The following is a 25,700-nucleotide window of genomic DNA, read 5'->3' as shown; positions in this document are numbered from 1 at the left end:
GGAGGTGACAAAGGGTCAGGAGGAAGATGCCAGCTGAAGGAGAGCTGGGTCTCAGAGAGTGGGGAGAGGTGGAGGTGGAGGTGGAGGAGGGGAAGCATACACACATTTTGACATTGAAGTGAATGTAGGAGATTGCATTTTATGCATTGCACTGAGAGCTTGTCGGGTTCTGTATTAAATATAAAGATTGCTCCTGAGACTTTTGCTAGGAATTATAATTCAGGCATAACCTTGTATTTGGCTTTCTCAGTTTTAATGTAAGGGTTGACTATTTAATGAGGGGTCGTAGTATCTGCAGTTTGATAATCTAGTCAAATTCTTCCTCATGTTGCATTCAGCAAGTAGAAAGGTTGGTCGGGGTTTTTTAGGTAATTCTGTGAGAATTGGAGTAAATGTTTTTCAGAATGACACTTGTAGGAAGATTAGCACCTCTTCACGCAAACAGACTGTTATGCCAGCCTGGGTGATTGATAGATATGGGAATAATAGTATGCTGCGTTTTACAAAAAATTCTCTGTTTCCAATTCTACACTACCCCAATGAAGTTATGATAAAAGTCCATGCTTCCAGCTTAAATCCTATTGATGTTTCCATGAGAAGTAAGTTTATATTTTTTATGTGAAGTTGAAAATTTCTTTTCTTATCCCTTTTACAAACTAGTACATTATTGACCTAAATTTAGATTGAGTGTGGAGAGGTTATTGAAATGTTTGGTTGTGGATCTGCCTTAATTTTAACCATTATCTTCATGGAAAATGTTTGGCAATTTGTTTGTAAAGGGAGTGAGGAAGAGCCATATATCAATTTCATGATGTGTGCAAAACAAACTGGAGTGTTTCCATGCGATTAGATGTCATACCAATGTGTAGTTGTAAATAAACAAAAAAATTGTCAATGTTTTTCATGAAGATGATTCCTCTTCAATTTATGTGCTCCTGCTGTTTCTATTCTCCACATTGCATTCACAATTCATAAGAACATAAGAAATAGGAGCAGGAGTAGGCCAATCGGCCCCTCGAGCCTGCTCCGCCATTCAATAAGATCATGGCTGATCTCATCCTAACCTCAAATTTAAATTCATGTCCAATTTCCTGCCTGCTTCCCATAACCCCTAATTCCCTTTACTTCTAGGAAACTGTCTATTTCTGTTTTAAATTTATTTATTTCATCAGCTGAGAGGACTGACAGTCTGAAAATGCTATTCACAATCCATCTGCTCAGTATATAATTTTTTTTCCCTCTGGGTGTTTAGTGTGATCAGAAATTTGCTGTATTAGGATTAAATCATACATGATTTCTGTCATACCCTGGCCATATAATTAGGGATGACATTTGGTTCATACATTTTTGCTCCCTGTTTTTCTCTCTGGTTTTCTCCCTACACTCCCCCACCCCTGCTGAAGGGCTTGACTCCTTGCTAGGGAATGATTCCACGGTAACTTGGCAAAGTGCTTAATATACTATGTACGAACCTTAATGTTGAGTGCCAGCAAGCTATTCAGCTGTGGAGGATATCACAACTGAGCCTGATCCTGTTCTCATCTGGAGTGATACATGCACACTTTTAGGTGGGGTCACTGGGTAGTGATCAGAAGCAGGGATGCTGACTGATATTTTATTTCCCTTCCCTAATTGAAGGGCATTGCAAACAATTGTTGTGCCCCCCACCCCCCCAGCTGGTCCAGCTGAGATCAACTAACTCAACACACACTGGAGACTGGACCAGGGGTTTTCCTAGTCCATTTGGCTCAGACATAACTGCTGAGACATTGGGAGAGCTGTGGCCCATGTGCTATGTGGAGTAACAGATTGGAGGGTATCAAACTGTAACTGGGAGGATTCAGATGATCTCATAAACACTGAGACTGTGTTACAGTTTGTGTCGACTAGACAGCTATTATGATGTTTTAGTATTTCTGAGTGGTTGTGATGCTGTACAATAATGATAGGAGAATACTTAGGCAGCTTCTGCCATGCAGTTGGGCCAGTAATGCAGGACATTGTGTGCAATATATTGGGTCTAAATTTTTTAAAATGTGTTTTATTAATTGTTTCCTCTATGCCATTTTGTCGTCATCTCTCTGACTCCACACTATCTTGTCTGACAGGTCAGCAGCAACAATGATGAAGTCTGGGGAAAGCAGCTCCCAAACCTTCCTCATAGTACAGTCAACTACTTAGTGAATGAGGGCGATGTGACTTGACTTGTGTGTTTTTTTTAATCTGAAGGGTGTGAGGTGGGATGGGTGAGGCTCCCTCTTTTCTCCCTTTGCTGTCTTCTTAGGTTGGGCAGGTGACCTGTTCCCAAGGCCTGTGCCAGCACTGCTCTGAAACTGCTTTTAGCAGGTGAGCAGAAGAGTCCTGGAGACAATTCTCCTCCCAAAATTCCCTGCTACAGGGAAGCAAATTCCACTTGATGCCTCCAAGGTCCAAAGCCAGATGGTCGTGTTAGCTGAGTGCCGGCTTCAGGGTAGAAAGCCTGGGAGGGTTCACTCAACTTTTCATCCTTCTGTGGTGGATCAAGGGAATATCATAACTGTAGAATGTGGGGAGAAAACAGGAGACTTAGCATACTTTTGCAGAATTTCCAGATTGTTCAGTAGTGGAAACCGGGATGAGTGCCATCCCCTATGTGCAATGGAGACCAACTTCTGTGGGTAATCTCTCCATCTCTCTTCTTTCCCTCCTATGTGGCAATTTGTCACATGTAGGATCTTAGGCTCACAGCTTATTCCATGATGCTGTATCAACAGTGTCACCGGACTGCCCTGATTCAAATTGAATCTTTGTAATGAAAAGAAAAGTTGTTTTCTTGCAAATTGACTTGACATTTGTAACAAATTATGTCCTGCCAATGTTGTGCAACATGTTGGTACAATAATGTGTTATGCAAGGGCGTGGTTGCAGTTGATTATTGTTTGAAATTCAGCATTTCTTTTCCATTCAATAAATCCTTAATCTGTGGCCATTTTCGGTGTTACTGGTTTTCTGTTACTGACGCCCTGGATTTTCAATGTTCCTGGTTTGTTGTAACCCATACTCTGCATTGTTGTCATCTCTTAAAGATGGTTACGGAGCTGCTATGCTCAACATGAGACGTGACCCATTGAATATAAAAGCTGCTGGGAATGAGTTTCCTCTTATTCTGGGCCGGGATGTCTCTGGTGTCATCATGGAAACCGGACTGAATGTGTCTCATTTCAAACCTGGCGATGAGGTAATCTCCGGATTGTGTTGCTTTATGTGTATGAGAGAGCCTCTCGCCTCAGAACACAATAACTGGCAGATGTGAGCTAATGTTTGACTCTATTCTCCGAGGCCTCTCTATAATCTCATGTTATTAAAACTCCGGTGCCCACAGCTGTTACAGTAATTTTTTATTTCCCCATCTATCAGTAGAAGCTAAGAAAGAACTTGCATTTCTATCGTGCCTTTCACAACCTCAGGACATCCCAAAAAAGCTTTACAGCCAATGAAGTACTCTGGAAGCGTAGTCACTGGTGTAGGAAACATGGCAGCCAATATGCGCACATCAAGGTCCCACAAACAGCAAAGTGATAATGACAAAATAATCTATTTTAGCCCTGCTGGTTTTGGGATAAATGTTGACCAGCACACCAGAGAGAACTCCCCTGCTCTTCTTTGAATAGTACCACGAGATCTTTTACGGTCACCTGAGATGGGACCTCAGTTTAACATCTGATCTGAAAGACAACACCTCTGACAGTGCAGCACTCCCTCGGTGTTGCACTGAAGTGTCAGCCTGGATTATGTGCTCAAGTCTCTGGAAAGGGACTTGAACCCACAACCTCCTGACTCTGAGGCAAGAGTGCAAGGAAACCTACTGTTGGCAAATATGTTTTTTCTGGTATTTTTTCTTAGGACCATTGTTTTTTTTATCAAATGCAGTTTGAGGAATGGGTGGTTTGTCTGCTAAAGCCATAAACTGCTGACCTCTGGTTGTTCCCTCCACCCCTTTGTTCCTTACCATTCCAGAGCTGAATCTGCAGGGTGAAGGGAGGCGGTCAGAAGGGCACAACTAAACTTAATGTGACAGGTGTTCACATCAATAAAGATTGCTCTATTTTGTGTTGGCAAGTCAAGTTTTGAGGGATCAAGTGATTTTCATGAGGGCACCACCACATAGTATGTTATCATACAATGTCATGGTAATAAAATGTTACTAAAATGCGTGGCACATTATTGCACCCTGTAGAACATTTCCCCACTGAGCTATTGAAGGATCCAAGGCCACTGATGTTGCCCATTAAACATCCAAATGCTGAAAAATTGATACATAATTAAACATTGAGATGTTTCGTCCGTCACTAGGTATTGAGTATTTCTCAATGTTTGAAAATTGTAAACAATTTTACAACACCAAGTTATAGTCCAGCAATTTTATTTTAAATTCACAAGCTTTCGGAGACTTCCTCCTTCCTCAGGTAAACATTTACCTGAGGAAGGAGGAAGTCTCCGAAAGCTTGTGAATTTAAAATAAAATTGCTGGACTATAACTTGGTGTTGTAAAATTGTTTACAATTGTCAACCCCAGTCCATCACCGGCATCTCCACATCAATGTTTGAAGGTTAGGAAGAAAGACACTTTTTAACAACACGCAGAAGCACCTTGAACTTGTACCAAACTGGGGTCAAGGTCATTTACTGGGACTACAGCTGTTTGCACCAGTGGTTTATGCTCCCAGTACTGACTCCTTGCTGGGGTACAGTTCACTGTGTACCTGCTGCCCTCTGGTACCTTGCCCAAGTAGCCGTTCTTTATGTGTGGACCTAGACAGTGAGTGTCATTAGGCCTTTGCTATAGGGAGCATTGTATGCGAGGGCTCTTCTTCCCAGTCAACACTCACATGCACTTTTCAGCGGGGTTCACTGGATAGTGCTGACGATTGGGAACCCTGGCAATATATATATTTTTTGTTCACACTCTGGTCTTTAGGCTGGATTTGATGTCAACCGGCCCAGCTGAGATCAGAAAGCTCCACAATGGTGGTAACTTGTATTTCTTTATCGCTCCTCACGTGCAGGAAGGCATCTCAAAATGCTTTACATTAAGGAAGACAAAAGATTGGACGTGGAGCAGAAATTGGGGGGTGGTGGGGAAGAGAAAATGGAAAGCGCTAGGGTGGGGGAAGCAAGGCAGGGTCCGAGAAGGGTTTTTGAGAAGGTCATTCATGGTAGAGGGGCAATGATAGAGGGACCTGGAAACAGCAGTGTATGGGCAGAATGAATGCACTGATGGTGGAGCAGGGGACAAGAGAAACCCAGTGTTAGAGGAGCAGAGGCTAGATGTGGGCCTGGAAGGCAGAGGAGATGGGGTGGAACAAGGACGGAAGGATTTTGAAAACAAGGATGAGAGTTTTGATGACAATTCACGGGGAGCCAGTAGACGTTGGGGAGAATGGGAATGCAGGACTTGGTGTGGGTGAGCGCATGGCTGCAGCATTTTAGATGATTTGAAGCTTGTGGAAGGTTGATGCACTGAGGCTGGCTAGGAGAGCATCGGAGAACTTGAGCCTCAAAGTAATGAGCCCAATATAGATCGAGGGTAAGGCCTGGGAACTTCCTGCCTTCCATATTGTGCACTGACCCAATGAGCCATTGGGAGAACAGGGAATCTTTTTGTTAGGCATTCAGGATAATAGTGGTTTAAATTAGCGGTCTATATTTACAGGGGGGTAATTTACCTTCAGAATGTCCGCTACATAGAATGCGAATCTATATAGAACAAGTGAATCATTTTTTTAAAAAAAGTATCTGTCAAATATTTAAGGAGCCATGTAAATTGATCTTTTTAAAAAAAAATTTAGACACGCACCATCACTTATTGTTTAGTCTCTTACGTGAAGAATGACAACTTGGATACAGTAACTGAGGGCAGCTTTCACCCGTGGATGACTCTCTCAATACAAGTCTGTGCCTTTGTGAAGGGGAAGAGAAGGGGAGAAAGTAGAGGATGGGAGTGCCATGATCATTTCTAATCGCTGTCAGCCTCGGCCCGGTGATAGCACTCTGGCCTCTCCGTCAGAAGGTTATGGATTCATAGCCCACTCCACAGGCTTGAGCACAAGATCTAGGCTGACACTGCAGTGCAGTACTATCGGAGGTGCCGTCTTTCGGATGAGACGTTAAAACAAGGCCCCATCTGCCCTCTCAGGTGGACGTAAAAGATCCCATGGCACAATTTCGAAGAAAAGAGGAGCTCTCCCCAGTGTCCTGGTCAATATTTATATCTTCTCCAACATCAGTAACACAGATTATCTGGTCATTGTCACATTGCTATTTTCAGGACCTTGCTGTGTGCAAATTGGCTGCCGTGCTTCCTACATGACAACAATGCATATGCTTCAAAACTACTTCATTGGCTGTAAAGTGCTTTGGGACTTCCTGAGATCGTGAAAGGAGTTATATAAATGCAAGTTCTTTCTTTTTATAATTTCCAATGTCCTAAAATCCTCTTTGGCACAGTGTCAATTTTTGTCTGATGACGCTCCTGTGAAGCACTGTGGGACATTTCACTACATTAATGGTGCTATTTAAATGCAAGTTGTTGATAATTTGGACAAAATCCTACACTTTGTCAACTGAACTTTTAAACAGATTCTGTCTTGTTTTCTTTGCAGGTCTGGGCAGCGGTGCCACCCTGGAAACAGGGAACGTTGGCAGAATTTGTTGTGGCAAGTGCAAATGAGGTACGGTGAGAGAGAGCACAGGATTTCTCACCGTTAATACAAAGTCTCTCATTCTCGCCTCCTGGTATAGAATGGACATAAAGCATGCTTCCCATCCAAGTGTTTTCATTTTTCATGCAACAATTATGCAATCTTAGGAACATAGGAACAGGAGTAGGCCATTTAGCCCCTCGAGCCTGTTCCACCATTCAGTGAGATCATCGCTGATCTGTGACCTAACTCCATATATCCGCCTTAGCCCCATATCCCATAATCCCTTTGGTTAACAAAAATCTGTCAATCTCAGATTTAAAATTATTAATTGAGCTAGCATCAACTGCCGTTTGCGGAAGAGAGTTCCAAACTTCTACCACCCTTTGCACGTAGAAGTGTTTCCTAACTTCACTCCTGAAAGTCCTGGCGCTAATTTTTAGGCTATGTCCTTTAGTCCTAGACTCCCCAACCAGTGGAAATAGTTTCTCACTATCTACATTATCAGTTCCCCTTAATATCTTGAAAACTTCTGAAATCTTGATGTCTCCTGGACACACAGTAGGAGAGGCAGCATATGAACAGGAGAGCTGACCCTGAGATGTTTTGAGCTGGGAGACGTCACCCGATGCTGACCCTTACTTACATCTGTAACTAATTAGCACAGTCGTTTAGTTCACTGCCACAGCTCGGTTTAATTTTTGTACCATGTACAGCTGCGCTAATTAAAACAGTTCAGTTAGTAGAAAATCAATCGACTGATTTATTCTGGTCGCTGATGCAGAAATGTATTGGGGCGGCATATTGTACGGCATGCACGTTTACTATGAAAGCAGAGATGTTTGTAATATGCATAGGGCATGCTGCTTCCCTGTAGTGTGAGGCGAAGTAAAATGCGCTGTCTGTTCAGTTCATATGGTATAACAGCACTTTAGCTGAAACCATGTAGTGTCATCTCAGCAAGTGTGAGGTCGTCCTCTTTGGACCTAAGAAAGATAAATCGGAGTATTTTCTAAATGGTGAGAAATTAGTTACTGTAGGGGAGCAAAGAGAGTAGGAATAAATGGGTCATTTAACCATTTAAAACTAGTGGACAAGTCAAATAGGCGAATGAAATGTTGGCCCTTATCTCAAGGGGGCTGGAATACAAAGAGGTGGATGTTATGCTGCAGATGTATCGGGCTGTGGTTAGACCCCATCTGGAGTATGAGGTTCAGGAAGTGGAGGGGGTTCAGCGCAGATTCACCAGGATGATACTGGGGCTTAGAGGGTTAAATTGTGAGGACAGGTTGCATAAACCTGGATTGTATTCTCTTGAGTACAGAAGATTGAGGGGTGATCTGACCGAGGTGTTTGAAATGTTAAAAGGATTTGATTGGCTAGATACAAAGAAACGTGAGAACATAAGAAATAGGAGCAGGTTTAGGCCATATGGCGCCTTGAGCCTGCTCCGCCAGTCAATCAGATCCTGGCTGATCTTCAACCTCAATTCCACTTTCCTGCCCGATCCCCATACCCCTTGATTCCCTTAGTGTCCAAGTAGCTATTGATCTCAGTCTTGAATATACTCACTGACTGAGCATCCATCGCACTCTGGGGTAGAGAATTCCAAAGATTCACAACCCTCTGAGTGAAGAAATTTTTCTCATCTCAGTCCTAAATGGCCCACCCCTTATCCTGAGACTATGTCCCTGGTTCTAGACTCTCCAGCCAGGGGAAACAGGCTCTCAGCATCTACCCTGTCAAGCCCTCTCAGAATTTTATACATTTCAATGAGATCACCTCTCATTTTTCTAAACTCCAGAGAGTATAGGCCCATTCAACTCAACCTCTCCTCATAGGACAACCTTCTCATCCCAGGAATCAACCTAGTGAACTTTTCTTGCACTGCCTCTAAGGCAAGTATATCCTTCCTTAGGTAAGGAGACCAAAACTGTACACAGCATTCCAGGTGTGGTCTCATCAAATCCCTATATAATTGTAGCAAGACCACCTTACTCTTATACTCCAACCCCCTTGCAATAAAGTCTAATATACCATTTGCCTTCCTAATTGCTTGCTGTACCTGCATGTTCATTTTCTGTGATTCATGTACAAGGACACCCAAATCCCTCTGACTACCAACATTTCTTAGTCTGTCACCTTTTAAAAAAAATTCTACTTTTCTATTCTTCCTACCAAAGTGGATAATTTCACATTTCCCCACATTATAGTCCACCTGCCACCTTCTTGCCCACTCATTTAACCTGTCTATATCCCTTTGCAGCCACTTTGCATCCTCCTCACAGCTTATTTTCCCACCTAGCTTTGTATCGCCAGCAAACTTGGATGCATTACACTCGGTCCCCTCATCTAAGTCAGATTTTAAACAACCGAGGCCCAAGCACTGATCCTTGCGGCACCCCACTAGTCACAACCTGCCAACCCGAAAATGACCCATTTATTCCTACTCTCTGTTTTCTGTCCGTTAACCAATCCTCAATCCACACTAATATACTACCCCCAATCCCATGAGCCTTAATCTTGTGTAATACCTTTTGTGTGGCATCTTATCAAGTGCCTTTTGAAAATCCAAATATACCAGATCCACTGGTTCCCTCTTATCTATCCTGCTAGTTACATCCTCAAAAAACTCTAATAAATTTGTCAAACATCATTTCCCTTTCATAAAACTGTGTTGACTCTGCCTAACCTTATGATGATTGTCTATGTGCCCTGTTTACTATGTCCTTAATAACAGATTCTAGCATTTTTCTTACTACTGATGTCAGGCTAACTGGCCTATAATTCTCTGTTTTCTCTTTCCCTCCTTTCTTGAATAGCGGGGTTACATTTGCTACCTTCCAATCCACGGGGACCGTTCTAGAATCCAGGGAATTCTGGAAGATCAAAACCAATGCATCCACTATCTCTGAAGCCACCTCTTTTAAATCCCTAGGATGTAGGTCATCAGGTCCAGGGGATTCATTGGCTTTTAGTCCCATTAATTTCTCCAGTACTTTTTCTTCACTAATCTTAATTGCTTTTAAGTTCCTCACTTTCATTAGGCCCTTGGTTCCCCAATATTTCCAGTATGTTTTTTGTGTCTTCTACTGTGAAGACAGATACAAAATATTTGTTTAACGTCTCTGCCATTTCCTTATTCCCCATTATAATTTCTCCTGTCTCTGCCTCTAAGGGACCCACGTTTACTTTCGCAAATCTCTTCCTTTTTACATACTTGTAGAAGCTCTTACAATCTGTTTTTATATTTCTTGCTAGTTTACGATCACATTAAATTTTCTTCCTCTTTATCAATTTCTTGGTCATCCTTTGCTGATTTCTAAAATCCTCCCAATCCTCAGGCTTACCAGTCTTTTTGGCAACATTGTAAGCCTCTTCTTTTAATCTAACACTCTTGTTAGTCACGGTTGGATCATTTTTCCCGTAGAGTTTTTATTCCTTAAGGGAATGCATATTCGTTGAGAATTATGAATTATTTCTTTATATGTTCGCTATTGCTTATCTACAATCATATCTTTTAATCTAATATCCCAATCTACCTTAGCCAACTCGCCCCTCATACCTAGTAATTGGCTTTGTTTAAATTGAAGTCCCTAGTTTCGGTCTTAACTACATTACTCTCAAACTCAATATAAAATTTTGTCATATTATGATCACTCTGCCCCAGAGGATCCTTAATTATAAGATTACTAATTAACCCTGTCTCATTACACAATACCAGATCAAAAATAGCCTGTTCCCTAGTTGGTTCCTCGACATCTTGTCCTAGAAAACTGTCTCGACTGCATTCCATGAACTCGTCCTCCAAACTACTTTTGCCAATTTGGTTCACCCGGTCTGTATGAAGACTAAAGGCCCCCACGATTATTGCATTATCGTGGGGGACATTGTTACATGCTCTTCTTATTTCCTGGTTTATACTCTGTCCAACACTGTAACTACTATTAGGGGGCCTATAAACTACAGGCACTGCTTTCACTCTGGTATCTCACCCAGGTGGCCAGACAGTGAGCATTAGCAAGCTGTTCACCCACTGGGACAAGGGATAAGGCATCACAGCCGAGCCTGAGCGTGCCCTCACTGGATGCACATGCACACGTTCCGGCAGGGGCTACTGGACAGCAATCAGAGGAAGGCAGGTTCGTGACTCCTGTTCTCAATCTGGGTTTCCAGCCATAGTTTGGGTGGCTGAAACTGGGAAACAGTGCCCTCTAGAGGAGTCATGATGTGGCGATACCGGTGATGGACTGGGGTTGACAATTGTAAACAATTTTACAACACCAAGTTATAGTCCAGCAATTTTATTTTAGATTCACAAGCTTTCGGAGGCTACCTCCTTCCTCAGGTGAACGATGTGGAAAATCGTTCACCTGAGGAAGGAGGTAGCCTCCGAAAGCTTGTGAATCTAAAATAAAATTGCTGGACTATAACTTGGTGTTGTAAAATTGTTTACTCTAGAGGAGTGTTAGTGGGAAATTTTAGGCATGGGAGAGGCCATTTGAGACTCTGATTCAGTTTAGTGTTTCCCAATCAAGAATTTTTATCATTCTAACAATATAGTTAATCAGATCTCCTCTATGGGAATATAATTTTTATTCATTGTTCCTTTTTATAAATGTATCTGTTATGTTGCAGAATGTCCTAGACACTATGTGATAGAAGCTATATTGCAAATCTACCATCCAATTAACAAACCAGCACTTCCAAGCCTTTTGTTATGTTATATTAGATATAAGTGTGAGATGCATTGCTTTATCATTTATACAATTGCTGTATTTTGTCAGAAGTAGAATTTTGCTGTTACTGTTTCTGCATTGTAAAGACTAGAACCGTTGATGATTATGGCAGTGCAATACGTTAGCGTTATGGTGGAAAATACCAAAGTTGGGTTGATCATGGAGTTAAAATGATGACTCCCTACATACTGAATTCCTGGTCTCTGCAGCAGCTGGTCTACTGGGGAAGGTCTGACGCAAAGGCTAAGTCATCTTCAGTCTTTCTTTTCCCCCCACGCCCATCTCCTTCAGATTAGCCATGATCTAATTGAATGGCGGAATAGGATCGAGGGGCTGAATGGCCTACTCCTGTTCCTATGTTCCACAGGAGATTGGGAGATAGCCCAAGCTGTTTTTAATGCATCTCCTAATGTTACAGAACGGCAATGACAAGGGACTTGAGAACGGGTCACCGAGCCAACAGCTCAGCTGGGTGTTCCAATTTTCTCTGCTGAAGGCACTGACTCTTTGCAGTCCCCATAGTGCCAGCTGCCCTCCGGTATCTCCCAAGTGGTCACTCTTCGTGCGTGAGCCTAGACGGTGAGCGTTGGTCAGCTTTATAACTGCAGGGGCAGCACAGCCCGGCCTGATCATGTTGTCTTCCACTGTCCACGTACGTACACTTTCCAGCATCGGGTCATTGGATAGCATCGGGTCATTGGATAGCAATCAGGAGCAGTAGCCCTGGCAGATTTCCTTTCTTCTCTTTCCCCTTCCCCTCCTCTCCCTCCACCCACCACTGTAGGGTATTGAGGCCACTGCCACCCCAGCTGATATAGTTAACTCAGCACAGATAGGGTTTGGTTTCGCACCAGCTGGAACACTGAGCCATTGGTAGAGCTTCAGCTCTCTGGGTAATGGTGCTGCTGGCAGGGGGAATCTAAAAGAGGGGGAAGGGGTTTTTTTTCCTTAAAAGGGGACTGAAAGAAGAAAAAAAAACAATTGCTTACTTCAGGTCACTGTACTAACCAGAGGTATTACTTCACACCAGGTGGCACACAAGCCTAAAGGTGTGAGTCACTGCCAAGCTGCAGCTTTACCGTACGTGGCTCTGACAGCGTGGTCGGCCCTGGTGAACACTGGAGGACTGAAAAAAGACAACTGCAAAGGGAAAAGGTACCGTAGCTGCCATTCACTTGCACTTAATAACCTTGATCTGGACGTGTTAAATGATGTGTTTCCTCTTGTCTTTAGTATCTATAGCCAAAGGGGAAATAAATTGACCTTGTGAGCTGTGGGAATTTTAGAATCAGTTTTTTTTTCTTGGGTCAAATAATAATCAGGTCCTATTGTGTTTATTTTACTTTTGCTTTCTCCTCATTTTTCTTTCCTTTTTCCCTTCAAGGGCCCCACACTCTGTAGCCAGGTGACTTGCTCCGAAACCTCTGCCATTCATTCAGCTGGTTGTTGGGAAAACTGCAATGGGAGTGCAGGATGGTGGGAGAGTCATTCCTGCCCCACTGCTGTGTGCCTCAGCTAGAATCATAGAATCTTACAGCACGGAAGGCGGCCATTCGGCCCATCATGCCTGTGCCGGCTTTTTGAAAGAGCTATTCAATTTGTCCCACTCCCCTGCTCTTTCCCCATAACCCTGCAACCAGCAGCCAGAAAAAAGGCACGGAGAAGGCTCGTGTCCTTAGCTGCAGATGTTGTGCGGCCTGGAGTGATGAGGGGGGCCCAGAAGAAATATGGAGCGATTCACGACTTGCTGAAAAGAATGGAAATTAAATAGCACTAAAACCACAGTGTACATATTTTAACTTAACATGCATTTTCTTTACTGTTCCACAGACATTTCTTAGGTCAGTGCCATTATGCTTTGGTGAGCACCCGTTACCAGCAGGTCAAACTGAAGGACGTGTTTATTAACCTTGTGATGTGGAGCAGTAAACAGGCTGATTGATTCTGTACCTTTTAGTGACTGTAATAGCTCGTTGGTCTGGCTTAGGCCCAACTGAGTCATTTGAAATTTCCATTAGAACCAGATGCAGGCCTGTGATTGTCCAAATATTGTGGGGAAAAAAGTAGTTGCCTTAAAGTACACTTTAGAAAAGTACCTGAGGGTTTAAAAATCATTCCGCAAGTTTTATATTTAACAATATTCCACAACCAGCATACTTTTCATAGAGGTACTTTACAATGACTAATTTTGGTACAATACGACCTAAATATGCTTCCATGTGTGTGATAAACTTTGCAAAGGTGTCACTGTAAAAATATAATGCTGCCATTTGCAGAATTAACTGCTGTAACATTGTGGGTTCTATTCCAGAGCACCACAGGAGAAGAACCAGGTCTACTTTGCAGGGCGTTTATAATCCAGTTATTTACTGTAGAATTGTCAGTTTAAAGCCGCATGACGGCCAGCCTCAAGGCTCCCAACAATCCCCCCCCCCCTCCCCCTTGTTATGATATGGCATTCCAGGTACAGAGCCTCACACAATGGGAATGCTAAATCGTAAAACTTGTCTCACTAATCTAGGGTAAGGAGTTTTTGCTACTCACCCAAATGTGTGCATGTGAGACCGTCGCATAAGCCGCTTCATGCAAGAAGCATTTAGTGTTTGCCTGGAATTCAGAGCTATAATGAAGTATAATTTTATTGGGTGATTGGTGGATGGTGATGGTCTTTTGCAGTGCTCTACATTCCCATGTAACTAGAACATTTAGGAAGTGAATGAACGAATCCACTTCACCAAAATAACTATTAACATTTTCCTGAACTCGGTAATGTGGTTTCTTTGTTAAGGGCACTAATATCAGAGGTCTCTTGAATTGTTCGAAGTGTAGTTTATTGCTTTTTATAATGCTGGATTTTTTTTAACTTCTTGATTGTAGGATTCTGATCCTTGGGGGATCTGGAGGAGTTGGTACTTTTGCTATTCAGGTAAAAGGAATGTGTGTTTGTTATTAAACTCCTATGAAGCGCCTTGGGATATTTTGCTACGTTAAAGACGCTATATAAATACAAGTTGTTGTTGTTGTTGTAGAGCAATTAGAATAAAAAATTAACATTGATAAATTACAATTTTGTTTTGTTGGGTAAGTCTGTTTTGCTTCTGTTTGGATCAGATCTAAAGTCTCTTCAGTTCCTCCCACTCTTATCTCTTTGGATCCGCTGATGCAGCTGGCCATCTGGGGATGGAACAGCTTCATGTTTTCTCAGCACAAGTACAGAGCTAATTCCCAATCCCTGAAGCTGAGCTATAAAAAGTTAATAATGAGTTCAAAGCCAAACTGGTGTACAGGAAAATGACACGATGATTTGTAATCATGTATAAACCAAAGAAAAAGTGCCTTGTATACTTAATATTGCACAAACAGATTTTAATTTAAATTACTTGAGGGTATTTTCTGTTTACTGAAGAACATGCACCCATCAGTTTTCTCTCCAATGTGTTTCTTTTTGCTCCAGTTTCCTCCTATCACTGTAAAATGGAGTTGATTTTATCAGGCCTTCCCTCCATATACAAGCAGTGGTTCACAACTTCTTCAATCAGGGGAGCCAGAAAGCAATATTCTTTTTTTCTACTTAATAAAATATTATTTATTTCAAATTGAATGAACAACTACAAAAAAAAATGATCAGCAGTATAAACACAGGCTGACATCTTCTTGACATTTCTTGTGCATCACCCCCTCTGTTTCATAGAGTCATAGAGTCATACGGCACGGATAGAGGCCCTTCGGCCCATCGTGTCCGCGCCGGCCATCAAGCCCTGTCTACTCTAATCCCATATTCCAGCATTTGGTCCGTAGCCTTATATGCTATGGCATTTCAAGTGCTCATCCAAATGCTTCTTGAATGTTGTGAGGGTTCCTGCCTCCACAACCCTTTCAGGCAGTGAGTTCCAGACTCCAACCACCCTCTGGGTGAAAAAGTTCTTTCTCAAATCCCCTCTAAACCTCCCGCCTTTTACCTTGAATCTATGTCCCCTTGTTATAGAACCCTCAACGAAGGGAAAAAGCTCCTTAGTATCCATCCTATCTATGCCCCTCATAATTTTGTACACCTCAATCATGTCCCCCCTCAACCTCCTCTGCTCCAAGGAAAACAAACCCAATCTTCCCAGTCTCTCTTCATAACTGAAGCGCTCCAGCCCCACCATTGGCGGCCGTGCTTTCAGCCGTTTAGGCCCTAAGCCACATAATTCCCTCCCTAAACCCTTCCGCCTCTCCATTTCCTTTACGAGCCTTCTTAAAACCCACCTCTTGGACTAATCTTTTGGGCATCCTTCTTAATATCTCCTCCTTTGGCTTGGCATCCATTTTTGTTTCTGTGATGTACCTTGGGACATTTTTCTTTGTTGAAGGTGTTGTGTAAATGCAAGTTGTTGTTGACGTACAGCCCAACGTGACCATCATCAACATACTATACGGAACATTCTCTGAAAGCTACTGTACAGAACACAAATGATAAGCATTTTAGAATTTAAGTTGAATTAAAATGTGCACAACACAGAATTCAGGATAAATGTAGTTTTTGCTTTATTTAATTCTCTTTTCATGTTAGTACAACTGACATTCACTTTGTTTCTACTGGTTGGGATTGATGCAAAGATGTTGCAGGGGACTGATAGTGGGATCCTTCGATACATAGAGCAATTGGAACGATCTCCTTTCTGCAAAGATTTTGTGATGGATAAATCTTAAGTTCCCGGCAAAGTTTTCACATTAGGTCTGATCAGCAGAAACATACAAAACCCCCCAGTCCCAATGATGCCAAGAATTTGGTTCCTGCCCGACTGCTACACCTCAACCATATTTTTCCAAAAATAAATAGAAGTTCAGCAGAACGTTTTGCATCATTTTTGAAGATTTTATTCTGTCAACTGTGTGCCAGCAAACAATTTGCTAATGTCTCAATTGTTGTTCAGTTAAACTACTAACTGTATTCGCATTGCAAACCAAGTGATTACTGCTTTTCACATTAATTCAAATGTTCATCAAGGATGCTTTATGTCCCCAGAACACCTCTGCAGTTCTATAAAAAAAATTTTGGTGGCTTGGTCACTAGGCAGTGACTCTTGTTACAGTTTGTTGTTTTACTGGTAATATGGTTATTTTTGCTAGAAATGAGCATCTTCTTTCGGAGAACCTCAGCTTTCTATCCAATATATCAGCCTTGGTTCAGTCCTAGCACTAGACTAGGCTGACACTGAGGGAGTGCTGCACTGTCAGAGGTACCATCTTTCATGAACCCAATGCCCTATCTGACTGCTCAGGTGGACAGAATGCATCCCATGGTACTATTAGAGTCATAGAATCATAGAAGTTTACAACATGGAAACAGGCCCTTCGGCCCAACATGTCCATGTCGCCCAGTTTATACCACTAAGCTAGTCCCAATTGCCTGCACTTGGCCCATATCCCTCTATACCCATCTTACCCATGTAACTGTCCAAATGCGTTTTAAAAGACAAAATTGTACCCGCCTCTACTACTGCCTCTGGCAGCTCGTTCCAGACACTCACCACCCTTTGAGTGAAAAAATTGCCCCTCTGGACCTTTTTGTATCTCTCCCCTCTCACCTTAAATCTATGTCCCCTCGTTATAGACTCCCCTACCTTTGGGAAAAGATTTTGACTATCTACCTTATCTATGCCCCTCATTATTTTATAGACTTCTATAAGATCACCCCTTAACCTCCTACTCTCCAGGGAAAAAAGTCCCAGTCTATCCAACCTCTCCCTATAAGTCAAACCATCAAGTCCCAGTAGCATCCTAGTAAATCTTTTCTGCACTCTTTCTAGTTTAATAACTTTCTAGTTTAATAATCTTTTCTGCACTCTTTCTATAATAGGGTGACCAGAACTGTACACAGTATTCCAAGTGTGGCCTTACTAATGTCCTGTACAACTTCAACAAAACATCCCAACTCCTGTATTCAATGTTCTGACCAATGAAACCAAGCATGCCGAATGCCTTCTTCACCACCCTATCCACCTGTGACTCCACTTTCAAGGAGCTATGAACCTGTACTCCTAGATCTCTTTGTTCTATAACTCTCCCCAACGCCCTACCATTAACGGAGTAGGTCCTGGCCCGATTGGATCTACCAAAATGCATCACCTCACATTTATCTAAATTAAACTCCATCTGCCATTCATCGGCCCACTGGCCCAATTTATCAAGATCCCGTTGCAATCCTAGATAACCTTCTTCACTGTCCACAATGCCACCAATCTTGGTGTCATCTGCAAACTTACTAACCATGCCTCTTAAATTCTCATCCAAATCATTAATATAAATAACAAACAACAGCGGACCCAGCACCGATCCCTGAGGCACACCGCTGGTCACAGGCCTCCAGTTTGAAACACAACCCTCTACAACCACCCTCTGTCTTCTGTCGTCAAGCCAATTTTGTATCCAATTGGCTACCTCACCTTGGATCCCGTGAGATTTAACCTTATGTAACAACCTGCCATGCGGTACCTTGTCAAAGGCTTTGCTAAAGTCCATGTAGACCACGTCTACTGCACAGCCCTCATCTATCTTCTTGGTTACCCCTTCGAAAAACTCAATCAAATTCGTAAGACATGATTTTCCTCTCACAAAACCATGCTGACTGTTCCTAATCAGTCCCTGCCTCTCCAAATGCCTGTAGATCCTGTCCCTCAGAATACCCTCTAACAACTTACCCACTACAGATGTCAGGCTCACCGGTCTGTAGTTCCCAGGCTTTTCCCTGCCGCCCTTCTTAAACAAAGGCACAACATTTGCTACCCTCCAATCTTCAGGCACCTCACCTGTAGCTGTCGATGATTCAAAAATCTTTGCCAGGGGACCCGCAATTTCCTCCCTAACCTCCCATAACGTCCTGGGATACATTTCATCAGGTCCCGGAGATTTATCTACCTTGATGCGCGTTAAGACATCCAGCACCTCCGTCTCTGTAATATGTACACTCCTCAAGACATCACTATTCTAAGTTCTCTGTGTGTCCTGGCAAACATTTATCTCTCCACCAAGAACAGATTATCTACCTCATTGCTGCTTGTGGGACCTTTCTGTGCGCAAATTGGCTGCCGCATTTGCCTACATTAGAACAGTGATTACACTTCAAAAGTCTACACTTCCAAAGTACTTCATTGGCTATAAAGCGCTTTGGGACATACTGAGGGCATGAAAAGCACTATATGAACGCAAGTTTGTTTGTTTGTTCGTTCCTCTCTCCTCTGGAAGTTGCTCACTCTTGCTGGGATGTGCACAAGTCGAAGCCAGCCACCCTCAAAATCTCACCTAAGTCACCATTCTTAATGAGTGAACCCAATGATTGCAGGAAATTTGGCCCAAAGGGATATCCCAGCCGAGCCTGATTGTGTCCTTATTCAATGTCCATAGGCATGCACTTCCTGGCAGGGATACCTGGATAGTGATCAAGAGCAGTAACACTGGCCTCTTTCGCCAACCCAGCCCCACCCATTTTCTAGCTCAGGAATGCTGATTATGTCACTGGTAGTGTCCCCACAGGTGGCTCAACACAAGAGTGGGGATTGAACCATCCTAATCTGCATGGCTCAGTTCCACCGTAGGCGGGGCCCTTACCAACTGAACCATGGTATATATAATGGGCTCTACTGAAAAGAGGGTCAGTGGATGACTTAATTAACCATTGGGAGATGTATGATGGTCACCCGACAGTAACACCCTCACCTGAGCATCCCCACTTTCTGCAGTGAGCGTGAGATTTAATTCTAACAATTGATTGTCCCTGGACCTTGAATTGAAATATTGTAAGATTCAATCATGGAAAATATTAGCCTACTCCGATCTCCAACTCTGCTTTTGTAACTATGGCTGCAGTACACAACATTAGGTTAAATGATTTGTACTGGCCTCTGTTTCCCCCCTTAGCTTATGAAAGCATGGGGAGCCCATGTGACCACTACCTGCGCTGAGGCTGCTGTCTCATTCTTAAAAGATTTGGGTGCGGATCATGTCATTGATTATAAAGCTCGAAGCGTGGAGAAGCAGCTCAAGGATCTTAAAACGTAAGTTATTTGCTCCTGGGAAGTGCCTTGGGATGTTTTACTACGTTAAAGGTGCTATATAAATGTAAGTCATTGGTGTAAAAGAGATTGTGGGAATGTTAGGGTACATTTTTGGAGACTCGCAGAGTTGCTCAACAGGAATATGGATTGGGCCATTGGGTGCAAAGGTTAACACACCCAATTTCCGATTTAGTCGTTAATGTCCAGAAAATCAGGAGTTTGTGAATTGGTTCTGCTGACCTCCAAGGCTGATTCTCTGATCCATGCTCCTATCAGGCCACACTCTGTGCCAGGAAATGAGTCTCCCAAACCTTACCCTGATGTGTTGAAGTCATTACTTTGTATAGAGTAATAACGTTAAGTTGTAGGAAGCGAGTGCACAGATTGGAATGAGCACATTAGAATAATGTTTCTGCATCATTGCCCTCTTTGAAATGCATAGTTTAGTAATGAATGGGGAATGGCAGTGGGTTGAGGGACATGACACCATGTCCTTTATACAGTGCCCACACTAGTAATTCTGTTCTGTATATTTGGGTTTGGTGCAGGTGTGCTCTTTGGAGCTTGTCCATCCAATGCAAATGAATTTTAAAAAAAAGGTCTGTTTGAAATGGTGACATTGCTATTCCTAGTGAGAACCAGAGACAGTCAAACTGTCAAAGTCGGGGTGATTTTTGCATTGAGTGACTCATCTGGGACATCCGTGATTGGAACCATTTGACTTCTGCTCAGTTGTTTTCCCTGAGTATGCCCCCAAGCTGGTGAAGGAGGATTCTATTGTGAGCGCCAAATAAGCAGCGCCTGATGCAGTCTGATGCTAGTGGGAACAGTTGGCTGCGTCTTGCCATCACTGTGACACATCTTTTTACGGCTGATTCCATCCATACTAGTTAAGATGCATGACCGCTTATTTTTGGGGGGGGGGCGGAGGAGGGGGTGGGTGCAGAAGGAAACTACTGTAAGCAGATTCCCGTACAAGTTAAGACTTTGAGATTGATATCTTTGTCCCACCTGGTGCACTGTCTGACCCATTCCACTCGGAATGTATTAATGTCTAGTGATCAGGCAACCCAACCATTTACATCAGTAGCTTTTTAACCACTGGAAGAATACGTAAAAATGCCTTGTACAACCGTGTATACAACATCAGTACAGATTGCAGATTTTGAAGATCTTGTTTTGCTTGGTGGCAGGTAGTAAATCACAAACAAATCCTGCACTTTTTATCTCCCCTCCCCCAGTCATCAGTTAACTAGTGGGGGAGTCAAGTGTGCTGCTGTCTGTTATAAAATCAAAATGTTGCTGGTGTAATTATCAGCCAGGGTTTATAAGGGGATGGGAATTGTATAGGACGCTGAAGTACTGCAGGAAAAGGATGTGTGAAATTACAATTATTTATTCTGGGGACAATTTTTATTTTTTGAGCACAAATTGCCAAGTACTCAGCAGTAGAATAACTACAACTTTTCATCTTTTTGGTAAACTTTCTGGCCTTTGTTCATCTCTTCCTTTCCTACAATAATGCTGATGATGTTGGTAACTTGAATTGAAGACACAGATTCAGGCTGTACTGTGTTATGGCGTCCTGGGAACTACCCTTTAACAATTCTTTTCTCTTTTTCCTCCCCCCCCCCCCCCCCCCCCCCCCACCACCCCCACCTCAACTTAGAAATCAAAGGAGCTTCCATTGCCTTCAGTGGGAATTTGTCCACCAGCTTTGTAATATTCCATTTATCTTTTGTCCAGGTTTGACTTTGTCTTGGATAATGTGGGTGGACATACAGAACATTGGGCCTTGAACTTGCTGAAGCCATGGTCAGGAGCTACATACGTTACGTTAGTAGCACCGTTTGTGCTCAACACGGATAGACTTGGAATTGCTGATGGAATGGTTCGGTCAGGGATCACCATGGGCAGCAAAGTGCTCAAGGTAAAATAATTTCAGAAACTTAAGTCCCATTCCAGACACTCGAACACATAATCTAAGCTGGCACTTCAGTGTAGGGAGTGAGGGAGGGAGTGCTGCACTGTCGGAGGTGCTGTCTTTCAAATGGGAGGTTAAACTGCGGCCCTGCCTGCCCTCTCAGGTGGACATTAAAGATCCCACGGTAATATTTCGAAGAAGAGCAGTGGAGTTCTTCCCGGTGACCTGGCCAATATTTATCCCTCAACCAACATCACTAAAACAGATTATCTGATCATTATCATATTGCTGTTTGTGGGACCTTGCTGTGCGCGCATTGGCTGCCGTGTTTCCTACATTACAACAGTGACCACACTTCAAAAAAGTACTCCATTGGTTGTAAAGCGCTTTGGGACATCCTGAAGTCATAAAAGGTGCGATATAAATGCAAGTCTGTCTAATTTATTTATCTATCTACAATTTAAAAAAATTTGAGGCTTTTACTCTTTAGATATTGCACTTTGTTTTAAATACTAACAAATTACAGCTGATCATTACTTTTTATATAAAAAAGAGCAAGGAGGCCAGTCATTTCCTGCTGGTTGTGCTGACCTTGAGATATCCTGGAATGTCTTCAAGGAGAGGATCCAAGCAGCTGCCAATCTTAACAAAACTTCCACCAGCAACAGTAAGCCTGTAACTAACCTCAGGATATGGCTATGTAGACCACCTGCCCACAGGGATCATCTAAGAATGGCCTTAAAGGGACAGGCCAGGCTTGCAGCTGAACACCACATCTGTGCTTTGAACCCCAGCATCAGCACAAGAGATCGGCTAGTGTGCACATATATTTTAAATAAAAAATATTTACGGGGGGGAAAAGATATCACTGTCCTTGACACCTGCACAGGTCTTTGAGGTGGAATGCAAAATAGAATGTGTATCTGCTGGCCGTTTACTTGCAGGCCTTCCAGCATTTGACCTATTACTTCCTCACACATCCTTGCCCTTTCCGGGCATACTATGGTTTAAACTATATTTTGGGAGACTGTGTGGGGGGTAATTTTAACCTAATTCGCTGGGTGGGAAACCCACGGGATCGGGTGGAAAGCTGGTTTTACTCCCCGGCTAAAATATTACTCTCCGTTGACTTCAGTAGAGAGTAAAATCGGGCGAGGTGTAAAACCGGCGTTGCACCCGCTCCTGTCAGTTTCCCCACGGGTGGGTTAGGCTAAAATTGCACCCCCTCGCCCACAAAGTGATCCTGTGGCGTAGCACACTCTTACTTCTGGAAGTTGCGTTTAAATGTAAGAGGACTATGTGAAATGAGTTTGGGAGTCTCAATCCATTTCCTAATGGGTAATGGCTCACAGCTTGAAGGTGTCTCTGCTTTCACACCGGCAAAGGCCCCTCAGGAATATTGGAGGAAATGTGATGAGGTTTTATTCTGTTAGATTTTTTTCTGGACTTGTCTAAGGACATTGGGCGAAATGGGGGAGTGATCCATAAAGAGGCCGATGAGCAGAATGTTGAAACTTGATGTTCTTCAGTATTTGCTCAGCCTGCTGGTAAAAATCCTGCTGGGCCTATTCGTGAGCAGGCTTCTGAACATAAGAACATGGTAATTGCTGGTCGAAAAGAGACCAAGGTCCATCTAGTTTGCCTTCTACCATCTTGGTAGTCGCATGATACAATAACAATGGAGTTGTTGACTAATTGTAGCGATCAATCTCTATCAATTGGTCCACAGCAGACCCAGAAATGACACGAGGAAAACCCCATTGATGGAAAGCTTTGGGAACCGTGGGACCAAAGTCACATGTTCCTCCCAAACTACGCTTCCTACATTTCATATCTCCGATGACTCGTATATTGCCACTTGTTCTGTGAATGAGAGAACTTGCATTTGTTTAGCACTTTACCATGTCTCTCAGAAACATCTCAAAGTAGTTCTCATACAGTAAGTTGCTTTGAAGTGCAGTCACTGGTTTGTTATGTAGGCAAATGCAGCAGCCATTTTGCGCAAAGTAATGTCGCACAAATAGCAGTGAGATGAATGACCAGCCCGTTTTATTCTTAAATGATGTTCGGTCAAGAAAAGATGTCGGCCAGAACACTGGGATAACTCCATTCAAGTAGTGGCATGGGAGCTTTGGAATAGGCATGTGGGGTTTTGGTTTAATATCTCATCAAATAGAAGGCTGCTGTGAGAATGGAGCGCTCAGTCATTACTACTCAAGTGTCAACCTAGATTTTGTGTTCAAAAACTGGAATGATACTCAAACCCACAATCTTGTGACTCAGAGGCATGAGTGCTACCACTGTAGGCACGTAGATTCCTGTCATCTAGCATCCAGCAGAACTCCCACACATGCAGCCTGGATGTGTGTGCTCTGGAGAGTCATTAACCGAGTGATTGATTATTTTTTGAAACAACCCACTTTTTTTAAAATTGAGAAACCAAAGTGAATGTCAAGGCCCATAGTGCAGGCTCACCACCAAAGCTGAGAAGACTTAAAAATCATTGGGGACGGAGAGGAGTGGGGGGGCAGCAATAACAAATATCCCAAAAGAAGTTTATAAAAAAAGTTGCCCCCTCATCCACTAAATAAAAAATAGTTAATGTATCCCTTCAAAGCTCAGCACATTCTGCAGATGTGAAGACAAATTCAACAAAGGCCTAACTTCTTTTAGCAGATCCTTCAATTTTCGGATAATGGACATCCTGCACTAATGCACTGCATTGATGAATTGTTGTATGGAGAGTTGGCATTTTTGCCTCGTAGTCTCTGCCTACAGATTGAATTCATCCAGACGGCAGAAGAATTCAGTTCCACTTTGGCATACCCTGCTACTGGTTGAAGCACAATAGACAACGGTCAGGCTTCCTTTTTTCTCAGGCAGGGGAGCGGTGCATGGTTTGGAGAGAAAAAGTACAGGGAAACTAACTTGCAAAATGACATTGTTACAAAAATTAAAATGAGCTTTAGGTGGAAGGCTCCTGCCGGATTAGATGGAAATTTTAAAACACTTTTATTTTCATTCAAAGATGTATGCAGCTTGGTTCTGTCAGGCTGAATAAATCTTATCACAGGCTGGGAGTAGTTTCGTAGGAATATCATAGAGCTGCTAATACGTAATGATTTAAATCCAGTACCTCATTACTCAATTGCTACACAGGAAATGTCATGTGCTATGGTGATATTGCTTCACAGTTACCTGAGAAATTTAAAGTCATTCAGTGTTTGAGATGTTCCAAGGTTAAAACCTTGCAGGTGGTGTAAAATAGCTATGACTTGAACTTGCTGGAGTAATCCTCACAATAGATGGCTCCTGCAATCTGACTGAATGCACTGGAGCTAAATCAGCCCAGAAATGGTTTGTTGCCCTTCAGTTGCATTCTACCAGTGGAAGTTATTGCTTAATTATGAATTTTTTTTTTTCCCCTAGAGTTTTACATTAGGTTACATGATGGTTTTCCTGTTGAAAATTCTGTTTAAGTAGAAGCAGTTTCAGTGAGACTGTAAGTGTAGTCACACGTGTTGGTTAGAGTAGTGTTACATGCGTCAAGGACACTGGAAGGGCGAATGGGGTTAGCCAGGTGGGGATGCACAGATGCTGTGCTGCCTTGCCTGGGATTGTCAAGAGGTTGGGTTACTTTTTATGCCTGGAGCAGGTAATGTGTACTCGTATTTTCCCACCCATTTTGGCCAGTCTGTCCCTCCTGTGGGAGTATATGCTGGTGTTGGTGCCCACTGGGTTTATCCCCAGTAGATCAGGTTTGGGGGGGGGGGGGGGGGGGAGGGGGTGGAAAACGTGGACATGTGACTCATAGCAAACACCCCACTGCTAGATGTGAGACAGTGTTTTACTTTCAGAAATAGTTGTCTGCTCTTGGAAACCTGCAAAGCTCTGAACCATGATTTAGCCTCTTTAGTGTACAGTACATTTCCTGGGAATCTACGGCTGAAAAAGCTGGGTCATAGGAACAGGAGTAGGCCATTTAGCTCCTCGAACCTGTTCAGCCATTCAATGAGATCATGGCTGATGTGTCCTAACTCCATATACCTGCCGTGACCCCATATCCCTTAATACCTTTGGTTAACAAAAGTCTATCAATCTCAGATTTAAAATTAACAATTGAGCTAGTATCAACTGCCGTTTGCGGAAGAGAATTCCAAACTCCTACCACCCTTTGCACGTAGAAGTGTTTCCTAACTTCACTCCTGAAAGTCCTGGCTCTAATTTTTTAGGCTATGTCCCCTAGTCCTAGACTCCCCAACCAGCGGAAATAGGGTGGATAGAGAGAAACTATCAGTTCCCCTTAATATCTTGAAAACTA

At 42.9% G+C, this 25,700-nt stretch overlaps 1 protein-coding gene across 1 annotated transcript; it reads left to right on the top strand.

Annotated features, from left to right (window-relative positions):
- Window positions 1-55: 55 nt before the first annotated feature.
- Window positions 56-24,862, top strand: rtn4ip1 (reticulon 4 interacting protein 1). Its single transcript, XM_067985303.1, has 8 exons — window positions 56-599; window positions 3,066-3,217; window positions 6,642-6,710; window positions 12,450-12,574; window positions 14,297-14,345; window positions 19,319-19,455; window positions 21,202-21,385; window positions 24,809-24,862. Exons 1-8 carry the CDS (start codon window positions 326-328, stop codon window positions 24,860-24,862), a joined length of 1,044 nt encoding a protein of 347 aa, XP_067841404.1. The 5' UTR covers window positions 56-325.
- Window positions 24,863-25,700: the final 838 nt, after the last annotated feature.

This window comes from Heptranchias perlo, chromosome 5, assembly GCF_035084215.1.
Source record: "Heptranchias perlo isolate sHepPer1 chromosome 5, sHepPer1.hap1, whole genome shotgun sequence".
Lineage (NCBI taxonomy): Eukaryota > Metazoa > Chordata > Chondrichthyes > Hexanchiformes > Hexanchidae > Heptranchias > Heptranchias perlo.
This window is presented reverse-complemented; position numbering and strand designations above follow the sequence as displayed.